General features: G+C 43.2%; 1 protein-coding gene and 1 pseudogene across 1 annotated transcript; both read right to left on the bottom strand.

Moving 5' to 3' along the window:
- Positions 1 to 3,652: 3,652 nt before the first annotated feature.
- Positions 3,653 to 7,404, bottom strand: LOC148376943 (TATA element modulatory factor pseudogene; annotated as a pseudogene).
- A 2,910-nt stretch (positions 7,405 to 10,314) lies between these two features.
- LOC148376942 (uncharacterized) lies at positions 10,315 to 25,894 on the bottom strand. Its single transcript, XM_088351230.1, is given in 4 exon segments — positions 10,315 to 12,719; positions 12,722 to 14,083; positions 20,301 to 20,756; positions 25,750 to 25,894. Coding segments are annotated over 4 exon segments (1,983 nt in total). The 5' UTR covers positions 25,880 to 25,894; the 3' UTR covers positions 10,315 to 12,684.
- Between the last annotated feature and the right edge of the window lie 1,658 nt (positions 25,895 to 27,552).

The following is a 27,552-nucleotide window of genomic DNA, read 5'->3' as shown; positions in this document are numbered from 1 at the left end:
GTATGAGCCGACTCTCTCTCCCTCTCGCTCTCGAACAAATTTGCTGCTAAAATACTGAAAAAATAGGTTAACATCTTTCTTTTTTTGGCGGAAGAGGAATTTTGCTGTACAAAGAAAAAGATTCAATTCAATTTTGTCTTTCTTGTTCTGCATAAGTTCAAACCTGTGGCGCTCCAGGGCTCCGCGCCCTTACAAACTGTCGTATTTTCCCTGACAAAATACAAAATAACCTTTCAAACCTGTTTATTTATATAGTTTAGCATGTTATATTGTACATGTGTTTCGTTATATCATATATATTGTTCATGAACATTTTGTTGTGAGATACAGAGTTGCTCGGCACGAATGAGCTTTATAATAAAAAGAAGTTCCAAAATGAAGTCGCTTGGACGTTCACCGTAGAAGGGAAAAATACATGCAAATAGAATCAAGTAGAATAATACATTTTCTTATTTTCTGCACTAAATTATTGTTGGTAATATACTGATTAAAGCAGGGGTGTCAAACTCATTTAAACTCGGGGGCCACACGATAGAACAAACATTCTGTCGGGGGCCGGACTAGAAGATTCAAGAGAAAAAAAAAAGAGAGAGAAGGAAATAAGAGAAAGAGGGAGGGGAAAAGGAGAGAGGGTGGGACAAAGAAAGAGAGAGAGAAAGAGAGCGTGAGAAACAAAAGAGATAAAAAGAAGTCGTGAGAGAGGGGGAAAAGAAAGGGAGAGGAAGAAAGTAATCCAAAGAGAAATAGAAAGACAGAAGGAGAGGAAAGAAAAAAGAAAGCGCGAAGGGTAGGAAGAGAGAAAGAGAAAAAAGAGAAAAAGGAAGTTAGAGCAAAAGAGGTTAAAAGACACAGAGAGAGAAAGAGACAAAGAGCAAAAAAGGAAGAGAAAAAGAGACACAGAAAGTGAAAGACACAGAGACAAAGTGGGAGAAAGGGGTGGAAAAGAGAGAGAGAGAGAGAGAGAGAGAGAGAGAGAGAGAGAGAGAGAGGAATACAAGTACAGAGTCTTTGTTGGAGGCACCTTTCTTTGGCAACATCGAGTGGAACTACTTCAACCTGCAGCTTGTTTTTCTCTTGCGCTTCTCTGAGTGTTGTCTCGCGGACCGGATTCGATCCCTTAGCGGGCCCGATCTGGCCCGCGGGTCGCCTGTTTGACAACGGTGGTCTAGAGCCACTCCACGCATCCTTTGGTCTTTCACCGCCGTCAACAGATCAAATATCAAATCTTGTACGTGTTAGATGTTTTTGACTTAGTTTGGTAGAAAGTCTAGTATCGTAATATCGTCCAAAATCAGCCAAGAACAAAAAATCAATCCAAAGAAAGTCCTTAATAGACCGAAGCTTGACCACGAAGGCCCGAATTCCAATAATGACCAGTCTCTACTTACGTATTTCATTCCTTCTGCGGGCCTCCTTGTTCACTGTCAGGACCAGAACGGAAACGGGACCCACTCGCGTAACGTTTACCACAAGCTTTATTGGCAGAAGGAGGAAGGGGTGCGCCCACGATCCGGTGTTCGCTCTCGTACCCGGCTCGTCATCCGAACAGTGGATCTTCCGGAGCGAGCGATGGCGGCGTCAGGGGTGGAAAACCGTTCGGTAGCCGGGACTGGGAGAGCAGACGCGGTCGGAATAAAAAAGGATCGTCATTTGGGACGGGAGAGCAGACGTGGTCGGGGTGGGAAACGAGTCGTAAGCCAGAACAGGAAAGTAGACGTAGTCAGGGTAAAAAAAGGGGGTCGTATGCCGGGACGGGAGAGCAGACGTGGTCAGATCAAAAAACAGGCATTAGCCAGGGGACAGACGGGAGCAAAAAACAGGTGGGAGTCAAGGTCGAATAAAAGGCTTGCGTAGCGTTAACCGAGGTTCGCAGATGGACTGACAAAAGGGGACAGATAGGAGTGGGTTTGAATAGGGACAGGGAGCCAGACAGAGTCCGAGGAAGTTGGCGCCAAAGGAGCGGGCACAAGTGATTCACATCGGTATTCATGACATTTACTGGTCTTCAGCAGTATTTTTGACTCACTTTTCCCCCCCCAAAAAAAATGATCCAATGACGTCCACTTTTGCCAATTTTTGACAATAGGGCAGACGTCATCAGAACAAGCGAAAGCCCGACCTTTCACCATTTTTTCCGGGTGATTCCTTTCCATTAATTCCGACGACCCATACGCGTCACGATTACTGATGTGAATCAGCTGTGCCCGCTCTTTTGGCGCCAACTGCCTCGGACTCTGATTGGCTCCCTGTCCCTATTTAAACCCACTCCTACCTGTCCCCTTTGGTCAGTCCGTCTGCAAACCTCAATGTGTTCTAGACAAGCTTTTCGCCCCCGACTCCCACCTGCTTTCGCTCCCGTCTGTTTCCCGGCTTCTACTCGTTTTTTGTCCTGACCGCGTCTACTCTCCTCCCCGATAACCAATAATTGAAGCTGATATACTTTTGCTTTCACGCTTAAAAATAGGCGTGAGCAAAACAGAGAATATCTGTCGTAAGCCAGGAACGGAGAGTAGACGCGGTCGGGGACAAAAGAGGTCGAAAGCCGGGACGGGAGAGTAGACGTGATCGGGATCAAAAACGGGTCGAAGCCGGTAATAAAACCGCTTGTGTTTGAGAACACAGAGGTCGATTATTTATGACTTATTTAAAAGACTTTACAGCTTTACGATAATAATGATAAAAAATCAAAGATTTATACGGCGACTGCGCATGGATACATGCTTGCGGCGAGCTCTCCAGCTAATCTTCTATTTATTGCCGTTCTCTTGTCTTTTTTGCTTTCACTTTTGGACACATGTGTGGCCAAAAACACTTACAGTAGGGACGAACTTATTCGGTTGGGTGGGCGTCTAAATTTCGATTATTCGGGCACTTTTTATACCGCCCATGATATACCGAGCGAACTTCAAAGAGACCCGGCATCCTTGTGGACAGCTATTCCTCTTAAAAAACGGCGGCGGCGGCCCCGTAAAGAAAGAAAACAGAAACGTGGTTGCCGTGCAGGTAGATGTGTGAAGCGTGTGAAGTCCAAGCAGCAAGATGGACGCGAGGATGTAACTAATTCCACCATTCATTCCTCGCCGGACAACCGACGCTTTGAACTCAGCGCTCACGAGCGGCCACAACGCCGGGAGCTTTTGAAGATCTCGACAAAGACTACAAAGAGTTCAGCTAAGTCAAATGATTCAGCAAAGCTGAAATTTGGTCTGTTAAATATTAGATCGCTTGCTCCAAAAGCTTTACTTGTTGATAACATTATTCGTGATTATAAACTTAACTGTATGGGTCTTTGTGAAACGTGGTTACGCCCGGATGAGCACTTAGCGCTAAATTATGCCTCTCCCCCAGACTACGAGAGTAGTCATATAGCACGCACGCTGAAAAGAGGTGGTGGTGTTGCGCTAATCTCTGAAAAATCGCTCAAATTTAATACACGTACCTCTAATAATTACAAAACGTTTGAAGCTCTTGTGATGCGGTCCCCTCAATTGTCAATTGATGTAATAACTATCTATCGTGCACCTGGGCCATACACAACTTTCTTAGACGAATTTGCTGAACTTTTGTCTGAACTAGTAACCTATGCAGACAAAATTATAATTATGGGAGACTTTAACATTCATATGAACTCCCCACACAGTTCACTTACAAATAAAGTGCAATAGATTTATTTCTGGTTCTTCAGCAGTTCATCAATTTGGGTTTTGAACATGCTCTTGACATCCTCAAGGTCTAGCCTCAGCTCCTCTGCCTCCTCGGCTTTTTCTCCGTACATCTGCAAGATGGTGTTGTGCCTCTGCTCCAGATCCTTGAGTTGAACCTTCAACTTGGGTATCTCCGCAACCTGCTCTTCCATTTCCTCATTTTGATTGGTAAGCCGCACTAGTTCCTCTGCCATCACCGAACGACTCCTCTCCAGACCCGAAATTTCCACCTGTAACTGTGCTATCTCTCCTTCCCTCAGTTTCAGTTGAGACTGCATATTCTCTATGACGGTAGAGCCGCCAGAAAGCCGGGCCACTTCGTACAAGTTGGACCCGCTCATCGACGAGGACATGATGCCGCTTCTCATTGTATGGTCTAACAAATCGTCCTGTGAAAATATAGAGGAGTGCAAACCAGCATTGTCAATCCCACTGATGGAGCTAGAGCGAGACAGTGAGGGCGTGGACGATGCTGGTGGATCATGGGCATTGTTCTTCTGCTTTTCCTTGAGCGCCTCTAGTGCCAAGTAGGACTTTTTCTTCTCCTGTTCCACTTTCATTTTCTCCATCTCTAGCTGATTGGTGAGCAGCAGCTTTTCTTTCTTTGCTTCTTCAAGGACGCGGCAGTGTTCTACTCGTAGGTTTGCCAACTCAATATGCTCCCTGCTGCTTTCATCTTCCAATTGTTCTCTTCTGCTCTTCTCAGTCTCTACAAGTGCCTGGTATTTGACTTTCTCCTGGCGAAGAATGGAATTTTGTGACTCCAGTGAGGCCAACTGGCACTTAATTGAGATCAAATCTTCTGCTGCAGCACGTTCCTTCTCAACTGCGACAGCTAATTGTGCCTGAGCTTCAACAAGCCTATCAGAGATGCTCTTCTCTAATTTTTCCCAAGTTGCAGTTTGTCCTCCCAGTGAAGCCTGCAGGTTCTCAATTTGGCGCAGCAAGGGTCTTGTTGCCGAAGTAACACTTTCACTGAGCTCCTGGTTCCTTGACTCCGCCTCCTGGAGCCTCTGCTGTAACACACTAATCTCTTCCCTTAAATAATCTTCTTTCCTGGCATGCTGTTGCTCCGCCCTCTGAAGTGCCAACCTCAGGTCACCAACCTGATTGGCTAGAACCTCTTGCTGTATCCGAGATTCCCCTTGGGCCTTTTCAAAGGCTAAGGTTTGCAGCTCCTTGGCCTGAATCTCGCGGTTCAGAGCTGCCTCTTCAGCCTCACTCACTCGGCTGGCGTTAGCTTTGTGAAGTTCTGCTAGCTCTTTGTAACTATTATCCAGAGCGGCCTGAAGACTTCTGTTGTTCTCCAGCATCTCCTCAGAGACTTCCTGCAGCCTGCTCATCTCCTTCTCCTGGCGCTCTACAGCGGAGTTCAGCTTCTTAATGTTTTCCCTATGCTGCTTCTCCACTCCTTCCTTATCTTCCAAAACCTGCTGCAGATGCTCAAGCTCCTCCTCAAGTTCCTTTATTTTCTTCTGTTGCTTGGTGAGTCTTGAGTCACTGTCCTTCTCTTTGGCACGCAGTTTTTTAATGATGTTACTGTGTTGAAGTTGTTGCTTTGATAACTTCTCACCCTCTTCCAGCAGGCCTCTGATCTGTTCCTCCTTCTCTTTAATAAGCTCCAATGAAACACTGGAGTGAAGTCTTGAAGAAAGTTCCTCTCGAAGACCTTTTATTTCCTTCTTTGCTATATCTCTCTCTTTGCACGCCACCTGAGCTTTCCTCTCAGTCTCTGCTATGCGCTGAGTAAATTCATCCTTCAAGGACTGAACTGTAGAACTCTCCTCTTTCAGGGTCAAAATTTCATCTTTAAAATTGTCACATTGCTCTTCCAGGGTAGCCTTGTCCTTGCTGACAACAAGCAGTTGCGACTCTCGCTTTTCAAGGCGGCTCGTCAGCTCATTAATAACCTTTTGAAGCTCAAAAATCTGAGCAGTGGAGGCACCTTTCATTTCTTCTGTGATTGGTGTAATGAACTTTTCAGCATTTGTGGTGGAAATGGACTGAGCAACTTTCACCCCCGAATCTGGTTTCTGCTCAAAAAGCAATTCCGGCTGTTCGCAATTCACAGGCGTCAAACTCCGTCCACTTTCTTCCATATCGTCCACTGACTGCTCCCTCGAGGTTTTGTTTAAACACTCTTCTTTCTCTACTACTGGCTCATTTGTAATTTCCACAGCAAACCCTTCCTGTTGCTCACATACATCTAGTGGATTATCTAATGGAGGAGCAGTGCCTGAAGTCACAGAAGCGAGCGTCCGATTTGCAGGTGTGTCATCGTCTGAGTTAATCTCACTTACACTTCTACTATCCAGCGATTGTACACTGAACGAATCGATTCGCTCAAATGCATCTGAGGAGGAACCAGAACTCTCTGTGAGTTTTGGATAGTCTTCCAGGCGGGAAAAATCTCCACAAGCAGAGGCTGAAAGAAGTTGAAATGAGCCATGCATCAGGTGCAAGTTCGCTTTAGCCTCTCCTGTCTCTTGTCTCGAGCTTGCTGAGCTTTCACTCAACACACTTTCATGGTCCAGAACTTCAATGTCACTGGTTGTAGATGTTCCTGAAGAGAAGGCACTAACTGGAGGTGAGGGGGTGTCACTCTGACGGTCTTCTGTCTTAACATCTTTCTGCTGTGAATGTACGTCCTTGGAACATTGGGAGGCCGGTGCATCTGAATGATCAGATTTATTAGAGTCTGAAGAACCTATACAAGATTTAGGATCTGGCGGATTTTTCCCGACCAGGTATTCAGTCTGAATCTGTGACCACTCTGTGCTGGAGTCAACAGAATCTTTGGTGATAGAGGTACATTCTCCTTGGCTTGTGTAAATTTTTGTGCCATCAGGGCTACAGGTCGTGTCATCACAATTTTCAACTTGAGAAACTGGCAGTAGGAGAATAGAGTCCTGATGCGAGAGTTCCATGTCCACCAATTGGTCATCACCTCTATTGGTAGTCAAATCAGGAGACACTGTGATTTCAATTTCTGATTCGACCTTCGAAGTATTTTTGCTATTATTTTCTTTTTCCTGAGGCTGCCTCTGAGATTTAGATGGGGGGACGGACACCACCTGCAATGTGGTGACACATTGTCCATCTGGTGGAGGGAAGGCACTAAAAAAGCTTTCAGGTTCATCCATAACAGTGCGGGTGACGGGTGTAGTTATGGCTTCAGATGAAGGGGGAATTGGAATCTCTTCTTCGGGCGGTGGTTCCCATTGGGTCATTCCCCATCCACCACTTAATGACAATTTTTCAGGCAAAGTCACACCGTCAAAAGGCATCACAGTTGTGTCACCCCATTCCCCGTCTTCTTGAATGTCCAGAACCCGATCGATTGATTTCTGGGCTGTTGTCAACGCTTGTTTGGCAAAAGTGGACAGGTGAGTGGCGTTGAACCAACTCATCTCGACCACAGATTTAGCTCCAAGTTGCTCGGAAGGTTGACAAATTAAATCAACGAACGAAAAATGGAAAGGTTAACGTGATCAGCATTTTTGCTCAGTTTTTTTGCTTAACTTGACTATGTAACACTACGTCAACAATTCGATTTGTTTACAGAACACTCCACACAGCTAGCATGCTAGCATTAGCCTTCGTCCCAAGATCGCTGTCAGTACTGACGTAAATTCGGATGTCGTCAGTGGAATGTACATGAGAATACGCCTACCAAAGTCATTACGCAAACGTATGATGATAACCGGCAACAGCCTATCGCAGACAGTTCGACACACTCTGCTCAGGACTTAATGGTCTTCTTCACTAAGAAGATTCAATGCATACAGGAAGAAATTGCAAAAGATATTGTTAGTACCACACGTATTAAAGGACTGAAATTTACAGATGCACGACAGGGTGGCTGCCCTGGGAAAATGGCCGGTTTTAGTGAACTGTCACTTGATGATCTCAAACAAGTGGTGAATGCGGCCAAACCGACAACTTGCCAGTTCGACCCGCTCCCAGGTACTACAAAGAGATCAAAGAGATCAAACCCAGCAGAAAAAGCTAATGTTGTGACTCATCCATTTGCAGAACTGTAATAATAAAAACCTCATCATCCAGTCCAGCGTGAATGTGGATCTTTGGTGGGACACGTACAACGCGGTTACATTGGGAAACTGTGCCAGTGCTTATATTGCGTCCGCTAGATCCCTCAGCTTTATTAACTTTACATTTAGTTAGCACCTCAAATGTCACTAAATAATGATCAGAGATAACAGTAGTACACGGTAGCACCATAATGTTTGAGGTTAAAACTCCTCGAGTCAGAATCAAGTCTAGCGTGTTCCCATTTTTATGGGTTGGCAAGTCAACCAGTTGAGTAAAACCAAATGCATCAATTAGAGAACTAAACGCAATAGTAAGTGTACTGTGTGGGGATTTCATATGGCACAGCAGCTGAATGCTTTCATATCGGAGAATAACCTTTTTGAATCCATGCAATCAGGATTCAGGGCTAACCACTCTACTGAGACAGCTCTGATCAAGGTAACAAATGATCTCCTAATGTCAATGGATTCTGGCGCTTCATCACTTTTGCTGCTGCTGGATCTTAGTGCTGCTTTTGACACAGTGCGCCACAATATCCTACTAGAACGGTTGGAAAAATGGATTGGTCTCTCAGGAGCTGTCCTCTCGTGGTTCAAATCCTACCTCTCAGATAGGACACACTTTGTTAAATATGGTGAAACGACATCTGAGCCCTTTAATGTTACCTGCGGTGTTCCGCAGGGTTCAGTGCTCGGCCCCCTACTTTTCAACATTTACATGCTTCCGTTAGGTGATATTATTCGCAAGTACAATATCAGCTTCCATTGCTATGCAGACGACACTCAACTATATCTTCCGTTGGAGGAATCTTCCACACTATACTGTGGAAATTTGGAGGCCTGTCTCACTGAGATAAAAGAGTGGATGTCACTCAACTTCTTGCGTCTTAACTCTGAAAAGACTGAAATGTTAGTCATTGGTCCTTCTAAATGCCGGGACTTATTCTCAAAAACTGCTGTGAACATTGACAAATGTCACATCACACAGAGTGACTCAGTTAAAAATTTAGGTGTCATATTTGACCCTGAACTATCCTTTGAGATGCATGTAAAAAAAATTACTAGAACTGCCTTCTTCCATCTTCGCAACATTGCTAAAATCCGTTCAATACTGTCTCAGTCTGATGCGGAAACATTAATTCATGCATTTGTTACCTCCCGTCTCGATTACTGCAATGCACTACTCTCCGGTCTCCCGAAGTCCAGAATCAAGTCTCTTCAGCTAGTACAAAATGCCGCAGCGAGGCTCTTAACCAGGACAAAAAAGTACGATCACATAACACCGATTTTGGCTAACCTGCATTGGCTCCCAGTTAGCCAAAGATGTGACTTCAAAGTTCTCTTAGTATTGTACAAAATCATACATGGACTTGCTCCCTCTTATCTTTCAGATCTGATCTGCCACTATGTCCCGGGCCGAAGCCTACGATCTGAGAGTGCTGGTCTTCTGATGATCCCGAGAGCAAAGAAGTCTTCTGCTGGTTCGAGAGCGTTCTCCATCCGGGCACCGGTGCTGCGGAATGCTCTTCCCCCTGAGATTGGATCTGCAACCTCAGTGGAAATGTTTCAATCTAAACTTAAAACTCACTTCTACTCCATTGCATACGAATAACCTACTCCTCTTGTCGGTTGAAAATAGTTTGTGTAATATAGTGTAACAATCTGTGAAGCCCTTTGAGACTCTTCGTGATTTAGGGCGTCACAAATAAAAATGACTTGACTTGACTTGACTTATAATGAATGTCTATACATAGCACACTTTGCGTATAGGATGTTGTTCACTCCTAGATCAATAACTAATAAAGCCAAATTCCGTTTAACGTCACGGACCAGGAACGGAGACGGGACCCAATCGCGTTCATTTTACTCCGTTTTATTTAGAAGGAAAACAGGACTCGCATCCACGATCCGATGATCGTCGTTCACAGGTAACAGATAGCGAGAAGGCGGAAGGTCGTCGTCGACAACGAGAAAAAAACAGGTCGATGGCCGGGGCGGAGGAGCAAAAACATAAAGGGGTCCAGAAAAGAGGTCAGCGACGGGAATCAGACAGAAAACAGGGCAGGATAGATTCGGAGAGTCACAAAAGCTTGCCCAGCTGGGAGCGTAGGTTCGCGGATGATCTGACGAGTTCTTTCAGGAAGACGGGAGTTTAAAAAGAGTCCGACAACCAATCGGAGTCCGTGGCTGTTGGCGCCAACGGGGCCGCCTCACGTGCCCTGCATTAGCATTCATGACATTTAAACTACAATGCGTTGTATTTATGATATTGTTCTCTCGTTCTGCCATATTTAACATATTGTGCAGAAGTCTGGGGCAATCATTACAAAAGTTATCCTCCAAAAAACGTGCAATAAGAACCATACACAGGGTCGGATATCGGGATCATACCAATATTTTATTCATGCAGTCCAAATGATTCAAATGGGATGATTTAGTCCAATTTTTCACTTTACAACTGCTATTTGAGGTCAACAAAAACATAGTGGCAGAAAACATCCAAAAATGATTCATCAGGAAAGAGGTAAGTTATAACTCAAGGGGCTGTAGCAAATTCATCATCCCAAAAGTGAGAACCACCAGGAAAAGTATGTGTGTGTCTGTGTGCGGAGTCAAACTTTGGAACAATTTACAAGACGAGATCAAACAATGTCCAACTATTCACTTGTTCAAATTTAAATACCATAAAACATTCCTGGCGGAATACAGAGATGAGGAAAATGGGGTATGAGTGATATGCGAGATTATAAATACAGTGGAACCCGGGTTCTCGACCATAATCCGTCCCATTTCTTTGTACAAAAACCGATTTGTACGATCACCGAAGCCTTTTTTTCCCATTAAAAGTCATGTAAAATTGTTTTAATCCGTTCCAACACCTTGAATGTTTATCTTGAATATTTAACGTAAAGCTAACCCAGGCTAACCGTACGTTCGCGTAAGCGTCATTTTCCGTACGAAAGATGACGCTAACGAGAACGTGTTCAAATAAATAAATCAGGTCGTTTACACGTCATTTAGCACCCGGGTCTCCATCGGCAGAAGCCATGCTGTATTCCTGAAAGAAGGGAAACTCGCACACCTTCTTCATATTTTGCCATTATTTCTTTCTTAAATGCAATAGTTGTACACACTACTCTTCTTTTTCACCTGTAGCAACTTTGCTGCTTGCACCGACCTTCTTCCGAGGCATAATTAGGGTTTAAAAAAACTCCCTTCACCGCTTTTGAAAAACGAAAGCATAGAAGGAGTGCGCGTTGCCGTGACAACAGTTCTTCACGAGGGTTGGGGGCAATCTACACTCGTACGCCGCTCAGCGTCGCCCCTAGCGTACCGGCGTTCGAACTCCGATTTTTTGAACGAAAAGCGAAGCAAGAACTTCTCCAAATTTTGGGTCGAGAACCAATTTGTCCCAACTGAGAGGCGTTCGAAAACTGAGGTTCCACTGTGCTGCGTTTAAAATTATGGTTAACCTTGTTGTTATTGTTACTATTACTATATCATAACTGTTATTATTAATATTATTACAATTGTTGTTATATCATTTAATAGGGAAGATGAAGGGTTAGGGAATAGAAGCATCTGCTTCTGACTACCCCTTTTCCAACGTATTATGTAACATTATTTTGTTGTCGAATTATTGTTTTTGTTCCGTTTTAATTTGAATGTCCGAATAAGGTTTTCATTCATTCATTCCTAGAGGCAATAAGGTATATATCATGCGTACCTGCATGCCACGAGGGTTACTATAAGAACCAAGGCGGCCACGAAAAACTCAACTCTAATTAGCTTTATAGACCATATTATTTTATGAAATGTTCGTATTTTAGGTACAAAACAATACAGGTTACCTTTATGAGCCTTAAACGTACAAAATATAGCACTGAAGCAACTTACAAACAAATTCAACTTACGAACGATTTCCAGAACCTATATCGTTCATAAGTAGGGCGGCATCCGTCTTCCGATTTTTTTGCGATATAATGAATGTTTCGTCTTTGACTTCCTGAGCTGCGAAATTATGCAAAGAAAACCAGAACCCTAGAAAGCCAGTCACCAAATAGGTTTACATATTGACTTGTCGAAAAAAGGTTTTGAGTGCTTTAAGCAAAGTTTTGGTCGTTTTTGTGGAGAATGCCTAGGCGTTGTGTCACAGTTCGGTGCAGCAACGGTACAACAAATGGCCAGCAGCCAAAATCAGGTCAACTGGCATGTGAAAAAAACAAAAGTGCAGGCTAGTTGGCTGCTAAAAATGGCTAACCAGGACCGAACGGCGGAAAAACTGACCCGAAAACATGCAGTAAGCAGCCAGAATAACCATGAGCAAACAACAAAAAGACAACCACGACAGCAACAAACATGAGGGATAAAAATTTAGCACGGCTGGCTGACTCCTAAAGAAGCTAACCTAAAACAAACAAAAGCGAAAGCCTTCGGGAGCCGGCACATTAACAGAAAGCTATCTGGACAATCAAATATTATTTGCAAAACACGTGACGAAAAAGAAGAAGGAAAGGTGACAATCGCATACCCATGAGGAAAACGGACGAACGCTCTACAAATGGCAGGTGGACTAACCAAACATCAAAGATCAAAGCAAGCGCCTTGGACAGTCAAAAACCTCCCAGTTTAGTTTAGGTACAAATTCTCTAGTGGTGACATCACAGTTTTGCGAGGTATGAGGTCAAACAGTTTACCTCAAAGATTAATTCCTCGAAATCCATGGAGCGTGGAACATTTTCAAACAGCTTCATGGTTGTGGAGAGAAACACTACACGTGCTGTGCCAAATTGAAAAAAAATTAGGGTCCTTTAAAATCTCTTTCAGGGATTTTTTCCGTCTGAATGTTAACCGAAATCTGAGGGGGCAAAAGGTTATTCAATTGTGTGGATTCTTGTGTGCAATTCAATGTGTGATTTATGGGGGAATTATTGACCACAAACAAAGCAAGCAAAAGGTTTTTACCAGTGTGGATCGTTGCGTGTCGTTTTAAGTTCCCCTTCTCATTGAATTTTCGACCACAAACCGAGCATTCGAAAGGTTTTTCACCTGTGTGGATTCTTGTGTGAATCTTTAAGGAACCTTTCTGGGTGAATTTTTGACCGCAAATCAAGCAGGGAAAAGGTTTCTCACCCGTGTGGGTTCTTGCGTGCGATTTAAAGTGTGATCTATGGGTGAATTTTTGACCACAAACTGAGCAAGTAAAAGGTTTTTCACCAGTATGGATTCTTGTGTGTCTTTTTAAGTTCCACCTCTCGGTGAAATTTTGCCCGCAAACTGAACAGCTGAAAGGTTTTTCACCAGTGTGGGTTTTGGTGTGGATTTTCAAGGTACATTTCTGGGTGAATTTTTGACCGCAAATTAAGCAGGGAAAGGGTTTTTCCCCAGTGTGGCTTCTTGTGTGTACTATTAAGCTCTTTTTGCAGTTGAATCTTTGACCACACACCGAGCAGGCAAAAGGTTTTTCACCAGTGTGGATTCTTACGTGCGTTTTTAAATGTGATCTATGAGAGAATTTTTGACCACAAACAGAGCAGGCAAAATGTTCTTCACCAGTGTGGATACTTGCGTGTCTGCTCAAGTTCTCCCTCCTGGTGAATTTTTGACCACAGACCGAGCAGGAATACGGTTTCTCTCCCGTGTGGGTTCCCGCGTGTTTATTCAAGTTCGCTTTCTGGCTGAATCGTTGACAACAAACAGAGCAGGCAAACGGTTTCTCGCCGGTGTGGGTTCTGGTGTGTACTACTACGCTCTTTTTGCAGTTGAATCTTTGACCGCAAACGGAGCAGGAAAAGGGTTTCTCTCCAGTGTGGACCATGATATGGCGTTTCAAACTACGCTTGTGTCGATACCTTTTCCCACACTGCGAACATTTGTGATTTCTGTTATCACCCTCCGACTCTTTGTCGCCATCATTGAGTGCGGAGTCGGACGCGTCCTCGTCGTCTGTTGTCCCGGAGCTTCTGCTTGGAGACACCTTCTCCTTGCTCTTTTCTGAGGTGAAACTGTCCCCGGTCACCGGAAACTCTCTCAAATCTTCCTCCTTTTTAACGTCAACGGGCAAAATGTCCACCTCCTCCCCTTCCAAGTGATCCGGCTCCAAATCCTCATTTTCCTCTTTAACGTGATCAGGTTTCAAATCTCCCTCCTTTTTGATGTGATCAGGCTCCAAATAATCTTCTTCCTTTTCTTCTTTAGCCTGATCAAGTTCCAAATCTTCCTCTTCCTTTTTAATATCGAGGGTCTCCAAATAATCGTCCTTCTCCTTTCTGATGCCAGGAAACTTTGTCTCCTGTTGCCGAGGAAGAAGATACTCTTCACTGACTTCTGCAGGACACAAGAGACACATGGTCTGGAAAATATTCACGTACACAAAAAAATTTGCATCACTCCATAAATCCTATCAATATTTCTACCAGATTATATATATATATATTAGAAGAAAATAGATTCTACCATTATTGTCATTGTTACAAAATGGGTTAACATATTGTGACAACGAAATTGGGCATGGCACTCCAGTATCACATATTCACAGTGAGGATAAAAGAAACCAAGAAGATAAAGGAACAGAGAAGATAAGCTTATGAAAACGAGGAGGATAAGGTTAGAGTTATAATTTACACAATAGGTATATACATATTTATATTTATTGCATTTCTCTAGCGCTTTTCAAGTCAATGACTTCCCAAAGTGCTTTTACGTTGTGCTTCACATTTCCCAATAGCGGCCGTGATCTGTGCAGCCATGTAAGGCGCTAACCTGCTTATTGGGAGTTCAGTGTCTTACCCGAGGACACTTCGGCATGTAACACGGACAAGCCGGGATTCGAACTGGGATCCCTTAATCCTAAAACGATCGCGCTACCTCCTGAGCTACTGCCGCTTCATAAGCAAATTATATACGGTGTGCATTACAGTTCAAATACAAAAGAATGATTGGTTTAAGTTGTATTACATTGCAAACAAGTGGTTTTGGTTCTATGTTCGCCATGACATTCCCGAAAAGTGACATCAAACAAGGTCCAAGTGGTTGTCGTGGCGAGGGGATGCATTTCTCGGCATAACGCCGGTTAAGACCCGTGAAAAATGACAGGGAAGATTGCTCAGAGGCCATTTTTGGCCCCTGGGCTGGAATTTGGACTGCGCTAGTATATAGTCATAGCAAGTACTTGGTCGCCATTTGATTTGCTCTCGACGCCCACCCAATGCATTCTCCCCTCGAAGCAGCCCACTCGAGAATGACATTGAGACCAAACATTAGTAGTGTAATACATTTGAAGAGCAGACAATAAGATTATTGAAATGAAAGTGACCGACCTGCTCTCTTCATCATGCTAATGCTAACTCGGTTTAGCCGTCGATGTTGTGGCTCTTTCTCTTCTGGCACTTTCGAAGCTCCACTCTCACCTTTCCTTTTCGCAAGTTTAGCAACCTTTAAAGCTCGCTGTAAACTCTTTCAAGGAGTTAAATGGAGTAAAATTGTGCACACGACTAGAACGGAAAGCCAAGAGGCCGCGAACGATGGCGGCCATGATGCGTCGTTCTTCTCTTCTTCTCGGTTGGCATCCACCCGTCACTGTGGTGCTTTAGCGCCCCCTAGCATCACATCTTGCGGTTTGTCGTTGGCGAACGAAACGGCTTTATGGGAACACACGCGGATGAGAAACCATTTTCTTGTTCCGTTTGCGGCTAGAGATTTTCATGACAGTCTAAGACTCAGGATCACAAGCGTGCCGGTGAATAGATTTTAATAGTTCTTTTAAATAAAATTGACATTCAATAACACTTGGCCAATGTTCCCTGTCAATTTCCTTACGGGTCTGAGCGGTGACACAAAGTCGGCGAGCAACGCTTGAAACAACAGTAAGCGACGGCAATCCCAAGTGTGGCGACTAAATCGTGATCAAACATGTCCATAACTTGACATCAATTTACATTTTGCCGAGTTTCCGGCAATGCAAAATTATTTTTCATTTTTGAATGAATTGATTCATTCATAATTTCCTACAAACGTCATTTGTTTTTACAATTCTTACAAGATTTTTTTTTTCCTGGTATCTTTTGTCGCAAAATTCTAACATTTTGGGGGGCTCATTGAGTCGGTTGCACACTACACAACTGTTCTTAATCACATTTTGGAGTGGAAGTACAATGTTGCCAACAAGATTGACGTGATATCATTGGAAATGATTTGAATACAACACAAACTTTTTCTTCTTTTTAAAAAAATCTGATTTTTTGCTTTTTTTGTTCTCTATTACCTTTTTTTCCTTTATTTGTTTCTTTCTTTTCTTCTGGCTTTTAAAAAAAATAATCCAGCTCTTTTTTTCTCTTTTTCTTTCCTTATGTTTCCTAAATCTCAGCTTTTCACTACTTTCTCAATTTGATACTTTTCTTTTTTGGGCTGCTCTATTCACGCCCCCCTTCCCTTTAAACCATTTTGTGTATAATTTTACATAATATTTGGTTATGTTAGGATCAAAGAAGCAAAAACAACCCGAAGAGCCGGTTCTCTTTAGTGAGCCGAGCCGAAGATGCCGATTCTCGAAAAACTCAACTGACTTTACTCAACTTGGTTCTACTTCGACCTTGACTTCAAAATACCGCATTTAGAACACAGTGTCAGGGGAACCCGTGTATTTTGACCTTCATGCACCGTAACTTTGACTTCATTGGCTTTTTGATTAGCAATTTGGAGCCCTGATTTTTGTGAGCTGGCTTGATTTTCTTGTGCGCTGAAAAGCTCAGGGTAGTGCGCAATTGCTTAGAGGGAACATTGCTTCGTCCTACATGGTAAAAAGTAGCCAGGAAAACCGACCTCTCTACCGCATCAAGCTTTCTTATTCCCCTTTCATTTCAAATGAAACGGCACGCTGACCATATTGAACGGTTGCGCGAATATTAAACAATCAAAATGACAAAAACCTTAGCGAGGTGGAGCTACAGTACAGTGTTTCCACACAACTTGGGACCGTGACAGGAAGAGGAAACCAGCGGAGAGGAGTACTACAGTACTGTCCTGTACACGGAAATAGGTGCACAATACAAAATCTAACTTACAGTAATGTCAGGATATTTTTCGACATCCCGATAAAAATGTATGTACGTACTGTTGTTTGTAACGCAAATGTTCGCCAGTAGGGGGGCGTCTGTAAAGGTCTGAAACCACAAGCTGAAAATATCCTAGCCGAAGTAGAGGCAGGTTTCAGGGAGGGAAGGAACATCATAGAACAGATTCTTAATCTGCACTGAGAAGTTTGAACAAACAACAGAGAAATCTTGATTCCATTTTTGTCGTTTTCAAAAATGAGTTTGACAGAGTATGGCAAGCCACTCGTGGGCCACCATAGGGTTGAGTTTTGGTCTGATTCCTAACCACATATTCATTTTTCTTGTGTTCTCGGTGCGTCTACTTTGGAAAATGATAGGCAAATGCACGACTTCGTTCTGAAAACGCTGGTGTACTGGTGATCCCAAGAGCCAAGAAGAAATCCGACAGTCTTTTCCATTGGAGGCCCTGGAGCTGTGGAACGCTCTCCCCGAGATTCGATGTGCAACCTCAGTGGAAATGTTTCAATCTAAGCTTAAAACACACTTCTACTCTATAGCACATGAATAATCTACATTTTATGTTGATAATATGTGTATCATTTGCCCTCGTGTCGGTTGTAGATCAGGGGATGGTGTCATTTGCATTAGTCTTTGATCTATGCAGCCCTTTGAGACTCTTTGTGATTAAGGGCCAAACAAATAAACGTGACTTGACAATTGTTTTGGAAGAGAAAGTGAACACAGCAGAAACAGAGACTAAAGCACGAGTGAAGCATGAAGTTACGCTCTGTGAAAATTCCTCAAAATAAGTAAATGTACTCAGTTACTACCAAGCTCTGGCTATACCCCCTTGTAAAGAGGCCATCTCGATTCGGTCAGCTTTGAAACTTACAATTATTGACATGCGTCTACAAGAGACGTGTGAAATGACTCAAAAGTCAAAAATACTTATTGGTTATATAATCTCATATCATCAGTCAAAAAGTAAGGTTCTTGGGCCTTCACATCACATCAGACCTTTCCAGATCTACCAACACTTGCCGCCTGGAAAAAAGGCTAAGCAAAGAATCTTTTTCCTCAGGAAAACTCAAGCGGACCGCTTTCTTCCCTCGGTTGCGCATCAACTTTTACAGGAGCAACAATCGAGAGAGTCCTCTGCCTCGATGCGACCGTGGGGTATGGCCAACTTACGGTACAGGGGAGGAACCCACCGGGGCGGGTGCTCAGGACTGTGCAGGGCGTCGTCACGGACCCCGGCCACCCGGACCACGGACAGTTTTTACCGCTTCCGTCGGGGACATCGGCGCCACCGCTCACAAACTGAAAGACGGTTTCTTTCCCAGAGCTGGAAAGTCCATCAAACAGTCCAAATCATCTTGAAAAAATGTGTAGATACATCTACATAGTCTTCCCTTTTACCAAGGACATATTTGATTTGATCATATCCTGTTCTGAACACTGTCTAGATCAGGGGTAACGGGATCAATATTTATTGAATACGCTTTTTTTTTTTTAAAGAAATACATAGATATGAATTCAAAACAGTCAGGAATAGGATTCCAGAATAAACAAACTTAAACATGAAAAATGAATTAAAAATCGTTGCTCTCCATAAAAGTATCTACTGTCAAAACTATACAAATTGAAAATATGGAAAACAAAACAAAAAAGAAATTATCAATAAAATGTGTGCTTTTCACTTTGGGAATTTGCTTTAGGGAGCAGCAGAAGCTCAGGAGGTAGAGCGCTCGTCTTGGGATCAAGGGATCCCAGTTCGAATCCCGGCTCGTCCGTGTTACATGACAAAGTGTCCTTGGGTAAGACACTGAACCCCCAATACCCCCAATAAGCAGGTTAGCGCCTTACATGGCTGCAAGGCCGCTATTGGGAAATGTGAAGCACAATGTAAAGCGCTTTGGGAAGTCGTTGACTTGAAAAGCGCGATAGAAATGCAGATCATTTTATTTCATTTCATTTTAGTGAAAAACATCTTCATATTCTTCTTGAACTCTTTCTGTATCTTTTCACCAGATTCAAGGTTTTTAAGCTTACTCTGAAGTTTTGTCTCGTAGTGCCTTTTTACATTCAATTCCTTCATGACGGCCACAAAAGCTCCACAAATAGTCTAAAACAAAAGCAATGACGGTTCACAATTTTCTCGGGCATTGTGGTTTTTAGTATACGAGTATAATTTGAAAGTTAGCCATTATAGTAGATGTGTATAAAAGGATTTCGCGGGCCGGATATAATTGTACGCCGGGCCGGATGTGGTCCGCGGGCCGTGACTTTGACACCCGAGATCTATATATATTTGAGCTTCCTTTTTAAACACTGTACACAAAGAAAAGTTCATTGAAATTTTATGTTAATGACAATGAAAACAATCTTGAAAAAACAAACACGCTGCACCACTTGAGGAAAACAAAGCCTAAACAACAAGGACAGTACAAACATCTTCTTTGATCCTTTATCTCTTTGTTTTCCTTATCCTCGCTGTAAAACGTGGAACTGGAGTGCCACGTCCTATTTCGTTGTCACAATATATCCCGTGTTGTAACAATGGCAATAAAGGTATATTCTATTCATCTATTCTATTTGAAAAATAACACTTTGAAAACTAGAACCATAAAAATCCATGATGTTTGAGTACATCACTGATGCGTAGACAAACAATTCATTCCGCGGTAAATGTGTTTTTCAAATGTGCTTATTTCAAGCAGAGTTATGACTGCTATTCTCACCATCACACTTAAGATCTTGAGCTTTGACCTCATCAGAGAATCTTTGACCACTATCTGAACCAGGAAATGGTTTCTCATCGGTGTGGCCTCTTGTGTGGTTTTTCAAACTATCTTTTCGGCTGAATTTCTGTCCGCAAATTAAGCAGGCAAAAAGTTTCTCACCGGTGTGAATTCGTGTGTGTCTCTGTAAGGTCGACCTGTCAGTGAATTTTTGACCACACACTGAACAGGCAAAAGGTTTTTCTCCAGTGTGCGTTATCGAATGGCTTTTTAGGCACAACTTCCAAGTGAATTTCCGACCGCAAACTGAGCAGGAATAGGGTTTCTCACCGGTGTGGGTTCTTGTGTGCCTTTTTAACGTTTTTCTTTGATTGAATTTCTGACCACAAACTGAGCAGGCAAAGGGTTTTTCACCAGTGTGGCTTCTTGTGTGGATTTTTAAGCTCTCCTTCTCTGTGAATTTCAAATCACAAAATGAGCAGGCGAAACGTTTTTCACCAGTGTGGCTTCTTGAGTGGATTTTTAGGCTCCCGTTCTCAGTGAATTTCTTACCACAAACCGAGCAGGCAAACGGTTTCTCGCCAGTGTGTGTTCTTGCGTGTCGTTTTAAGTGTCCTTTGCGGCTGAATTTTAGACCACAAACTGAGCAGGCAAAAAGTTTTTCACCACTGTGAGTCTTTGAGTGGTTCATCAAACTTCCTTTTTGGCTGAATTTTAGACAACAAACTGAGCAGGAATAAGGTTTCTCACCAGTGTGAATTCTCGAATGGGTTTTTAAGTTTCCTTTCCGGCCAAATTTTTGACCGCAAACCGAGCAGGCAAAAGGTTTCTCACCAGTGTGGACATTGATATGGCATTTGAGATGATCCTTGCGCCTAAAAGTTTTTCCACACTGCAAACATTTGTGATATGCGTTATCACCTTCCGACTGTTGGTCATCATCATTGTCTGCAGAGTCGGACGTGTCGTCGTCATCTGTTGTCCCGGCGCTTGGAGAAACTATCTCCTTGTTCTTTTCATGTTGCTTTTCAGAGGTTAAATGGGCACCAGTCACCGGAAACGCTCTCAAATCTTCTTCCTCTTTAATGTCAACAGGCTCAAAATTGTCCTCTTCCTTTTTAACATGATCAGGCTCCAAATCCTCTTTTTTGACGCCAGGCAACTTTGTCTGCTGTTGCCAAGGAAGAAGATACTCTTGACTGACATCTGCAGGACACAAGACAGACATCGTTTGGGAAAATCTCTACACAAAATCATGTAACACGCAAACATGGATTTTATTAACCTAATCCAAAAGGTGCATGGAAATATCAACGGAGCTGGCTAACCGAGAGAGCTAACTGTGGTCATTGTGGTTGCTGTTAACGTTCCACCGGATGCTAACGTTAGCATAGCGCTAAATCTCCTGCCCGCTGCTATCAATAAACAGCAGCTCGCACACCCCGACAGAGTTTTTATCGTCACCGGCGACTTTAATCAGGCATGCTTAAGGACTGTACTTCCCAAATTCATTCCATTCGTGGACTGAGCAACCAGGGGGAAAAACACTGGACCGTGCGTACAGTAAGATCAACCATCTAGTTGGATCTGGCCATCTCTGTCTGTCCCTCACCCCCCTCCGGAGGTAAACAAAGCCTGCAACAAGGACAGTACAAACATCTTCTTTGTTCCTTTATCTGTTTTGTTTTCTTTATCCTCACTGTAAAACGTGGGACTGGAGTGCCACGTCCAATTTCGTTGTCACAATATATTCAACCCATGTTGTAACAATGACAAAGGTATATTCTATTCTAACCGAGCGTGGGCACTCCTATTTTAGAGCCAGAATGACGAACTCATGTTAATATTCGAGCTAGTATATCAGAGTCCACCTGAACCCGCTTCCCTAAAACAAGTGAACTACACATTTTACGCCAGTTCTTAATCTCAAACACACACTTTACCAGCAAGGCACATAGCGAGTGGAGTCTGGAAAGTTTTTGTTGAAGTGAAACCGCATCATGTTCAATTTTCCAATAACGCGGCTTCGACGATTGAATGAACAAAAAAGCCGATACCGATAGCCGCCAAATCCCCGATTTGCTGTGCCGAAAATCGGTCACCCTGCAGTCAAAACTACCCTACCACCGGGTAAAATGGGGGGGTGCTAATACAGTGAAACACAAGTTCCGGAGATGAAGAATGTGACCAGCCAATCAATTTGCAGGAATAGCGGCTCACACAGCGAAGCATAAAACGACTAGACTGACAAAATGAGCGATAAAGGGACACACGATCAGAGGTGGGTAGAGTAGCCAAAACTATCACTCAAGTAAAAGTACTGTTACTTCTACTAGAGTAATATCATTCTGAAGTAAAAATAGTCATCCAAATACTTACAAGGGTTAAAGTAAAAAAGTACTTTGTGAAAAAATTAACGGTACGGAGTCACTGTGGCAAGATTGTATGTGTTGATTTTTTTTTTTTTAAATCAACCAATCAGATCACCAAATTATCAAAGCCTGTTTAATTAAAAAAAAAAAACCATTTCATTTTAAAGTAGATTAAAATAATCAACCTAGATTCAAGTTAACAATAAAATAAAAATAGTATAAATCAAATCAATAAATGAATCACACGTAGCACCAAGTACTAGCACATACATACAGTATACATATATAAGTATATGTGTGTGTCTTAATTGATATGCACTGCACATAAGCACAGCAAAAAAACTGATTATATACGTATTTCATGAAAAAATGATATTGAAAACGGGAAACTTGAATCAAAGACACTGGAGGGTTGAGCATAATAATAATAATACATTTTTCTTCGAAGAAGTTTTCAGGACACCCAAGAACGCCAATAAAACAAGGAAGTCATCGATAGCAATTAAAAACAAAATTCATTCAAATTCAGGAAACTTACTGCTACGCGTTTTCTCAAGTTCAATGTTGAATTCGAAAATGCAAAAATCTCTGTTGAGACCAACAAAGGAGACATTGCATATTGTGGCGCAGGGGTGTCAAAGTCATTTGAACTCGGGGGCCACACCATAGAACCAACATTCTGTCGGGGGCCGGACGAGTACATTCAAGAGAAAGAAAAAGAGAGAAAGAGGGAGGGAAAAGAAGAGAGGGCGGGACAAAGATATTAAAAGAGAGGGAGGGAGAGAGCGTGAGAAAAAAAAAGATAAAAAGTCGCGAGAGGAAGAAAGAAATCCAAAGAGAAATAGAAAGACAGGAGAAAAGAAAGCGTGAAGGGTGTGAAGAGAGAAAGAGAAAAGTAAGTTAGAGCAAAAGAGGTTAAAAGACAGAGAGAAAGAGACAAAGAGCAACAACGGAAGAGAAAAATAGAGACACCGAGAGTGAAAGAGAGAGTGTGGGAGAAAAGGGGTGGAAAAGAAAGAGAGAGCGAGAAATAAATACAAGTAGAGTGTCTTTGTGGGAGGCACCTTTCTTTGGCAACATCAAGTGGAACTATTTCAACCTGCAGCTTGTTTTTCTCTTGCGCTTCTCTGAGTGTGGTCTCGCGGGCCGGATTCAATCCCTTAGCGGGCCCGAGCTGGCCCGCGGGCCGCCTGTTTGACATGTAGCGGGTTTTTGGCATCCTTTTTAAGGGGAACCTGCTTTTGATGTGAGGCCGAGGGGGCTCTTCTTCTTCTTCTTTGTTTTCATAGTCTGTATTGCTAAGCGACATTTTCCATCGGTTCCCTCCGTAAACGATTCCAGAGCCCTTCCCAATCCGTGAAACGATCCGTCCGTCAAAAGGAAAACGAACTTGCGGTGTTAAAACAATCGACTTATTTAGAGGACCAGGAATCATTCCTGGAATGTCAGAAGTGAAATAGGATTTGTCCCTGCGCCAAAAATGGTCCGATGCCTTTTGAAAATGAAATGATCTGCATTTCTCTAGCGCTTTTCAAGTCAATGACTTCCCAAAGCGCTTTACAATGTGCTCCACATTTCCCAATAGTGGCCTGGCAGCCGTGTAAGGCGCTCACCTGCTTATTGGAGGTATCAGGGGTTCAGTGTCTTACCCGAGGACACTTCGACATGTAACACGGACGAGCCGGGATTCCAACTGGGATCCCTTGATCCCGAGACGAGCGCTCTACCTCCTGAGCTACTGCCCCCCTGTTTTCATTTATTGGTTGACCTCACGGGAGCTAAAGGCCTCTCGTTCTAAGAGTTGATTGAGAAGGACAGTGGGCCAGAAGCCACAGATCTACTGCTTCTAGGCCCGTGCGCCGACCACATCCCCTTTTTTCAGGAGCGGATCAGGGAGGTGGGCCTTGGCCCGAGAGCGTAAAGGAGAGAGGAGAGCGGCTTTGGAGCTTGCGTGTCGGTTTTCCAGGCGGGAGGTGGGGTCGTCACTTCAATTCCATTGGTCTACCACGGGCCAAGCCATCCACTGGGTAGTTAAGTCACTTCCTGTGAAGATCGTTTTGATCAGGTTTCTACGCCACACGGCATGCCAAACAGTGTTGGCGGAAGCAAAGGAACGGTAAGGGACAACAGAGAGCCTTGTCGGAGCAGGACGTCTATCGGCCCCGCCCCAAAACATATACGCAAGAGAGCAGAGAGTCGAAATGAGTGGGGAACACCTTGTTGATTTCACTCAAACATTCGGTCGTGTTCCGAAGTTGTCCGGGCAGACAGTCGCATTTCTACCGTGTTCGGTCAGCGCCGACGTCTTGTTTTTCTCCAGTCGGGTGCTTGATCCGAGTCGCGGTGACCCCAAAAAGTTATTTATCAGTTAAGCAAATAGTTGGAGACGTCCCGGCACGGCCAAAGTCCCGTCGGTCACGTCGCCTCCACATGCTTTCTTGGTTTCCACAATATTAAAAGTGGAGACGGTTCTCCCCCTTGGTGAAAGAACCGAGGGGGAGCGACGGGTGAAGCACACATTTGCACATCCTGCTGTCCTTAAGTTTGGATGGAAAGGATTAAGCTCCACCGTCCCAAATAAGTCCTAGAATTTCATCCGGGAAAGACCGGCTGACCAAAGGACATGAAGTAAGCAAGATGGAGAGTTAGGATTTATTCGGAGGACTGGACCGAGACTTTCGGTTGCTGCTGCTGGGACTGGATGCGAAGAAGAGGAAGAAGAATCCTGACCGATAAGCTCACTGTCACGTTTAGTTTAGATCGTGTTTTGTGGTTTTATGTTCTTTATTCTATTTGCTGGATTTGGGATATTTACCTTTAGGGGGGTTCACGACAGAAATAAGAGGTTTTGTTTTATTCAATGAATGTGGAGCAGTGTGGTGGCAGCACGCAGCAGAATAGATTCTTTTTCACAAAAATAGAATGGCTAGCACACATCAATAGGCGGCAGCCTTTCCAGCAGCTCCTTGTTATTTCACTCTTTTTGTGATTTATTGTTTTTATTGTCTGCTTCTATTTACGTCCTGTTTGATACTTTGGATGACTTTCTATCCTATGGTTATGGCTTTGAACGCACAAAAATGCGTTTATTCAAGGAGTCAACTCCTTGCCCTGAAGAATTCTCGTGCCGGCGTGATGAGGGGGGCCTACCGTGAATGCTTGAGCTAGCTAAGCGGCATTAAAAGTCTTCGGTACCGTCCGTAATCGTGGGAAATGTGAACTCTCTACCAAATAAGACTGACCAACTGGCTGTGCTGGTGAAAACCATCAAAGCGAACAGGGAGTGCAGTTTGCAGTGTTTTACAGAAACGTGGCTCCTGTCTAGCATAGACGCTAACGTGGAGCTGCCCGGCTTCAGCGCTGTTAGACAGAGACACAAAAGCCTGCGGGAAGCGGGGAGGAAGCGGACTCGCTATCTAGGTGAAGACGAGGTGGTGTAACCCTAGGCACAAAGATTTCCATCTTCTGTAGGGCCGTCCAACTTTTGGCCTAGCGTGTGACGTCATCCACTCCGCTGTGGCTAAACACTACAACACAGCACCCCGAGGCCATCCTGTTCATCTGTTATCAAACAACAAAATGATACTGCTGGGAGTGTGAATAAAGTATTTATCTATCCAAGAAAGAAGCAAAAAGAGGGTTTAAAAATGAAACAGGTCTGGGTCGGTCAAGTGTTTCACAATTTAGCGACGAGTAAGAGATGTGCTGTCATTATACCGGTCAACAAAAACTTCACATTTTGTCACATTCCATTCATTTAAGGACCTTTGTGGACAGATTTTGATAGGAATATGATGGAATATGTTAAAAATGTAAAAGTGACCAACCTGCTCTGTTCAACACAACTCGTAGCTGCTTGCTAATGCTAACTCGCTTTAGCCGTCGATCTTCTCGCTCGTTTTCTTCTTGCGATTCCTGAAGCTCCTCTTTCACGTTCCCTTTCCCTCTCTCGCACATTTTTGCCACCTTTAAATTACACAAATTTGAAAGTTAAATGCACTTAAATGGAGTTCACTTTGAACGACCGGAGGATAACGCCGCGTGGCCACGAACAATGACAGTCGTGTCGGAGCTTCTTCTTCTTTTTGGAATTAAAGGGCGGTTGGCTGTACATCGGTGCATTAGCGCCCCCATCAAAGAAAAATTCAAACGAATCATCTGTCAAGGTCTATAATCCGAGTCCAGCAATCCTTCTTCATTTCCTCCCTCTGACCTTAGTGTGCCTAAGTGGCGGCCATATTGGTCAGGTCAACGTCATTTGCGTCATTTCTTTTATTTTTGAATGATTTTTTTCATTTTTTATTTTAGAATGGATCATTTTTTATGCAGCTTTTCGTTTTCTCTTTTTCAGAGTTTTTGTAACTTATTTTAATTTGATTTACTATGGTTATAGTTTTTTCATTCATTATTCATGATCATTTTTGTCGATGCAATATTTTAGTTGAATTTATTCTTTCTTGGACTAACTCGTCTTTAAATTGACTTTTTTAAGTGATATATATGACACATTGATCTTTTTACGTTTATTTTACAATTTTTAGATGATTTTTTTTTTCTTTTCAATGCAACCGTCCTGTTTTGAACTTGAATAGGTCCTCAAATCCGAATGATTTTGAATGAAGAAGTAGTTACATTTATTTGACATAATATTCAATGACATTCATTTCTATTTCAATGTAACGTGTGGCCCTAAATTACAGTCTATGAAAAGGATTTTGACGGATGTTGTCGAATTTGAATACAATTGAAAAGCCTTTTTCTGATTCTTTGAAGACGAACATAATGAAAATCCATGAAAAATAATAATCACAGTCTTCATGTGTCCGTGAGAAAGAAAAACGATGTTGAAAAATGAAATGTATCTTCAATGATTTCAATTGGTAATTGAAAGAAACACGACGTCGTTTCATTTCATCAGTTGAGCATGTGACGTTCGTGTTACCTGGGAAAATACAATTTCGAGTATTTTTAAACATCTGGGTATATTTCCGAACGCCAGACTATAAAGTTGATTTCAGAAACGGCAGAAAAGGCACGACGATGGTGGAATTGTGACTCACCGCTATTTCTTCATCGATCTCACCTGAGACTCAACACGGCCCAACGGCGACATCTTGTGGCGATTTCTACAAAGACTTCAGCGAAATTCAATGATTCAGCAAAGCTAAAATTTGGCACTCATGATGCCAATCATGAATATAAGATTGTGTTTCATGAAATATTTTGAGATGGCATAGGAGCTTGCTCTGTCCACTCCACGCAACGGCCCGGTATTGCAGTACCTCCGGGAACGGTGCATTCGCAATGATCGCAGCAAGGCTTTAGGGCTAGGACCTTAGCTTGGCCTTTTGGCTGAGAGTAAGTGTCCCGGCTCCTGGGCTTTGTAGCGTATTATGAACTGACCGATAACGGATAATGGATAATGATTTATGAACAAGCTAAATAACCCTTAAAACCCCTAAACCCCCCTTTTAAATATTACATCCATCCTCTTATCCTCAGTAGGGTCGCGAGGTTGCCGGAGCCCATGCCAGCTATCTTCGGGCAGTGGGCAGGGGACACCCTCAACTTGCTCGCTCGTTCACACCCAGGGATGATTTTTGTTAGGCAATCAACATGACACGCATGTT

The sequence above is a fragment of the Urocampus carinirostris genome, chromosome 1 (genome assembly GCF_059441175.1).
Source record: "Urocampus carinirostris isolate Australia breed hairy pipefish chromosome 1, RoL_Ucar_1.0, whole genome shotgun sequence".
Classification (NCBI taxonomy): domain Eukaryota; kingdom Metazoa; phylum Chordata; class Actinopteri; order Syngnathiformes; family Syngnathidae; genus Urocampus; species Urocampus carinirostris.
Note: the sequence above shows the minus strand (reverse complement) of the source record. Positions and strands in the feature narration are given on the sequence as shown.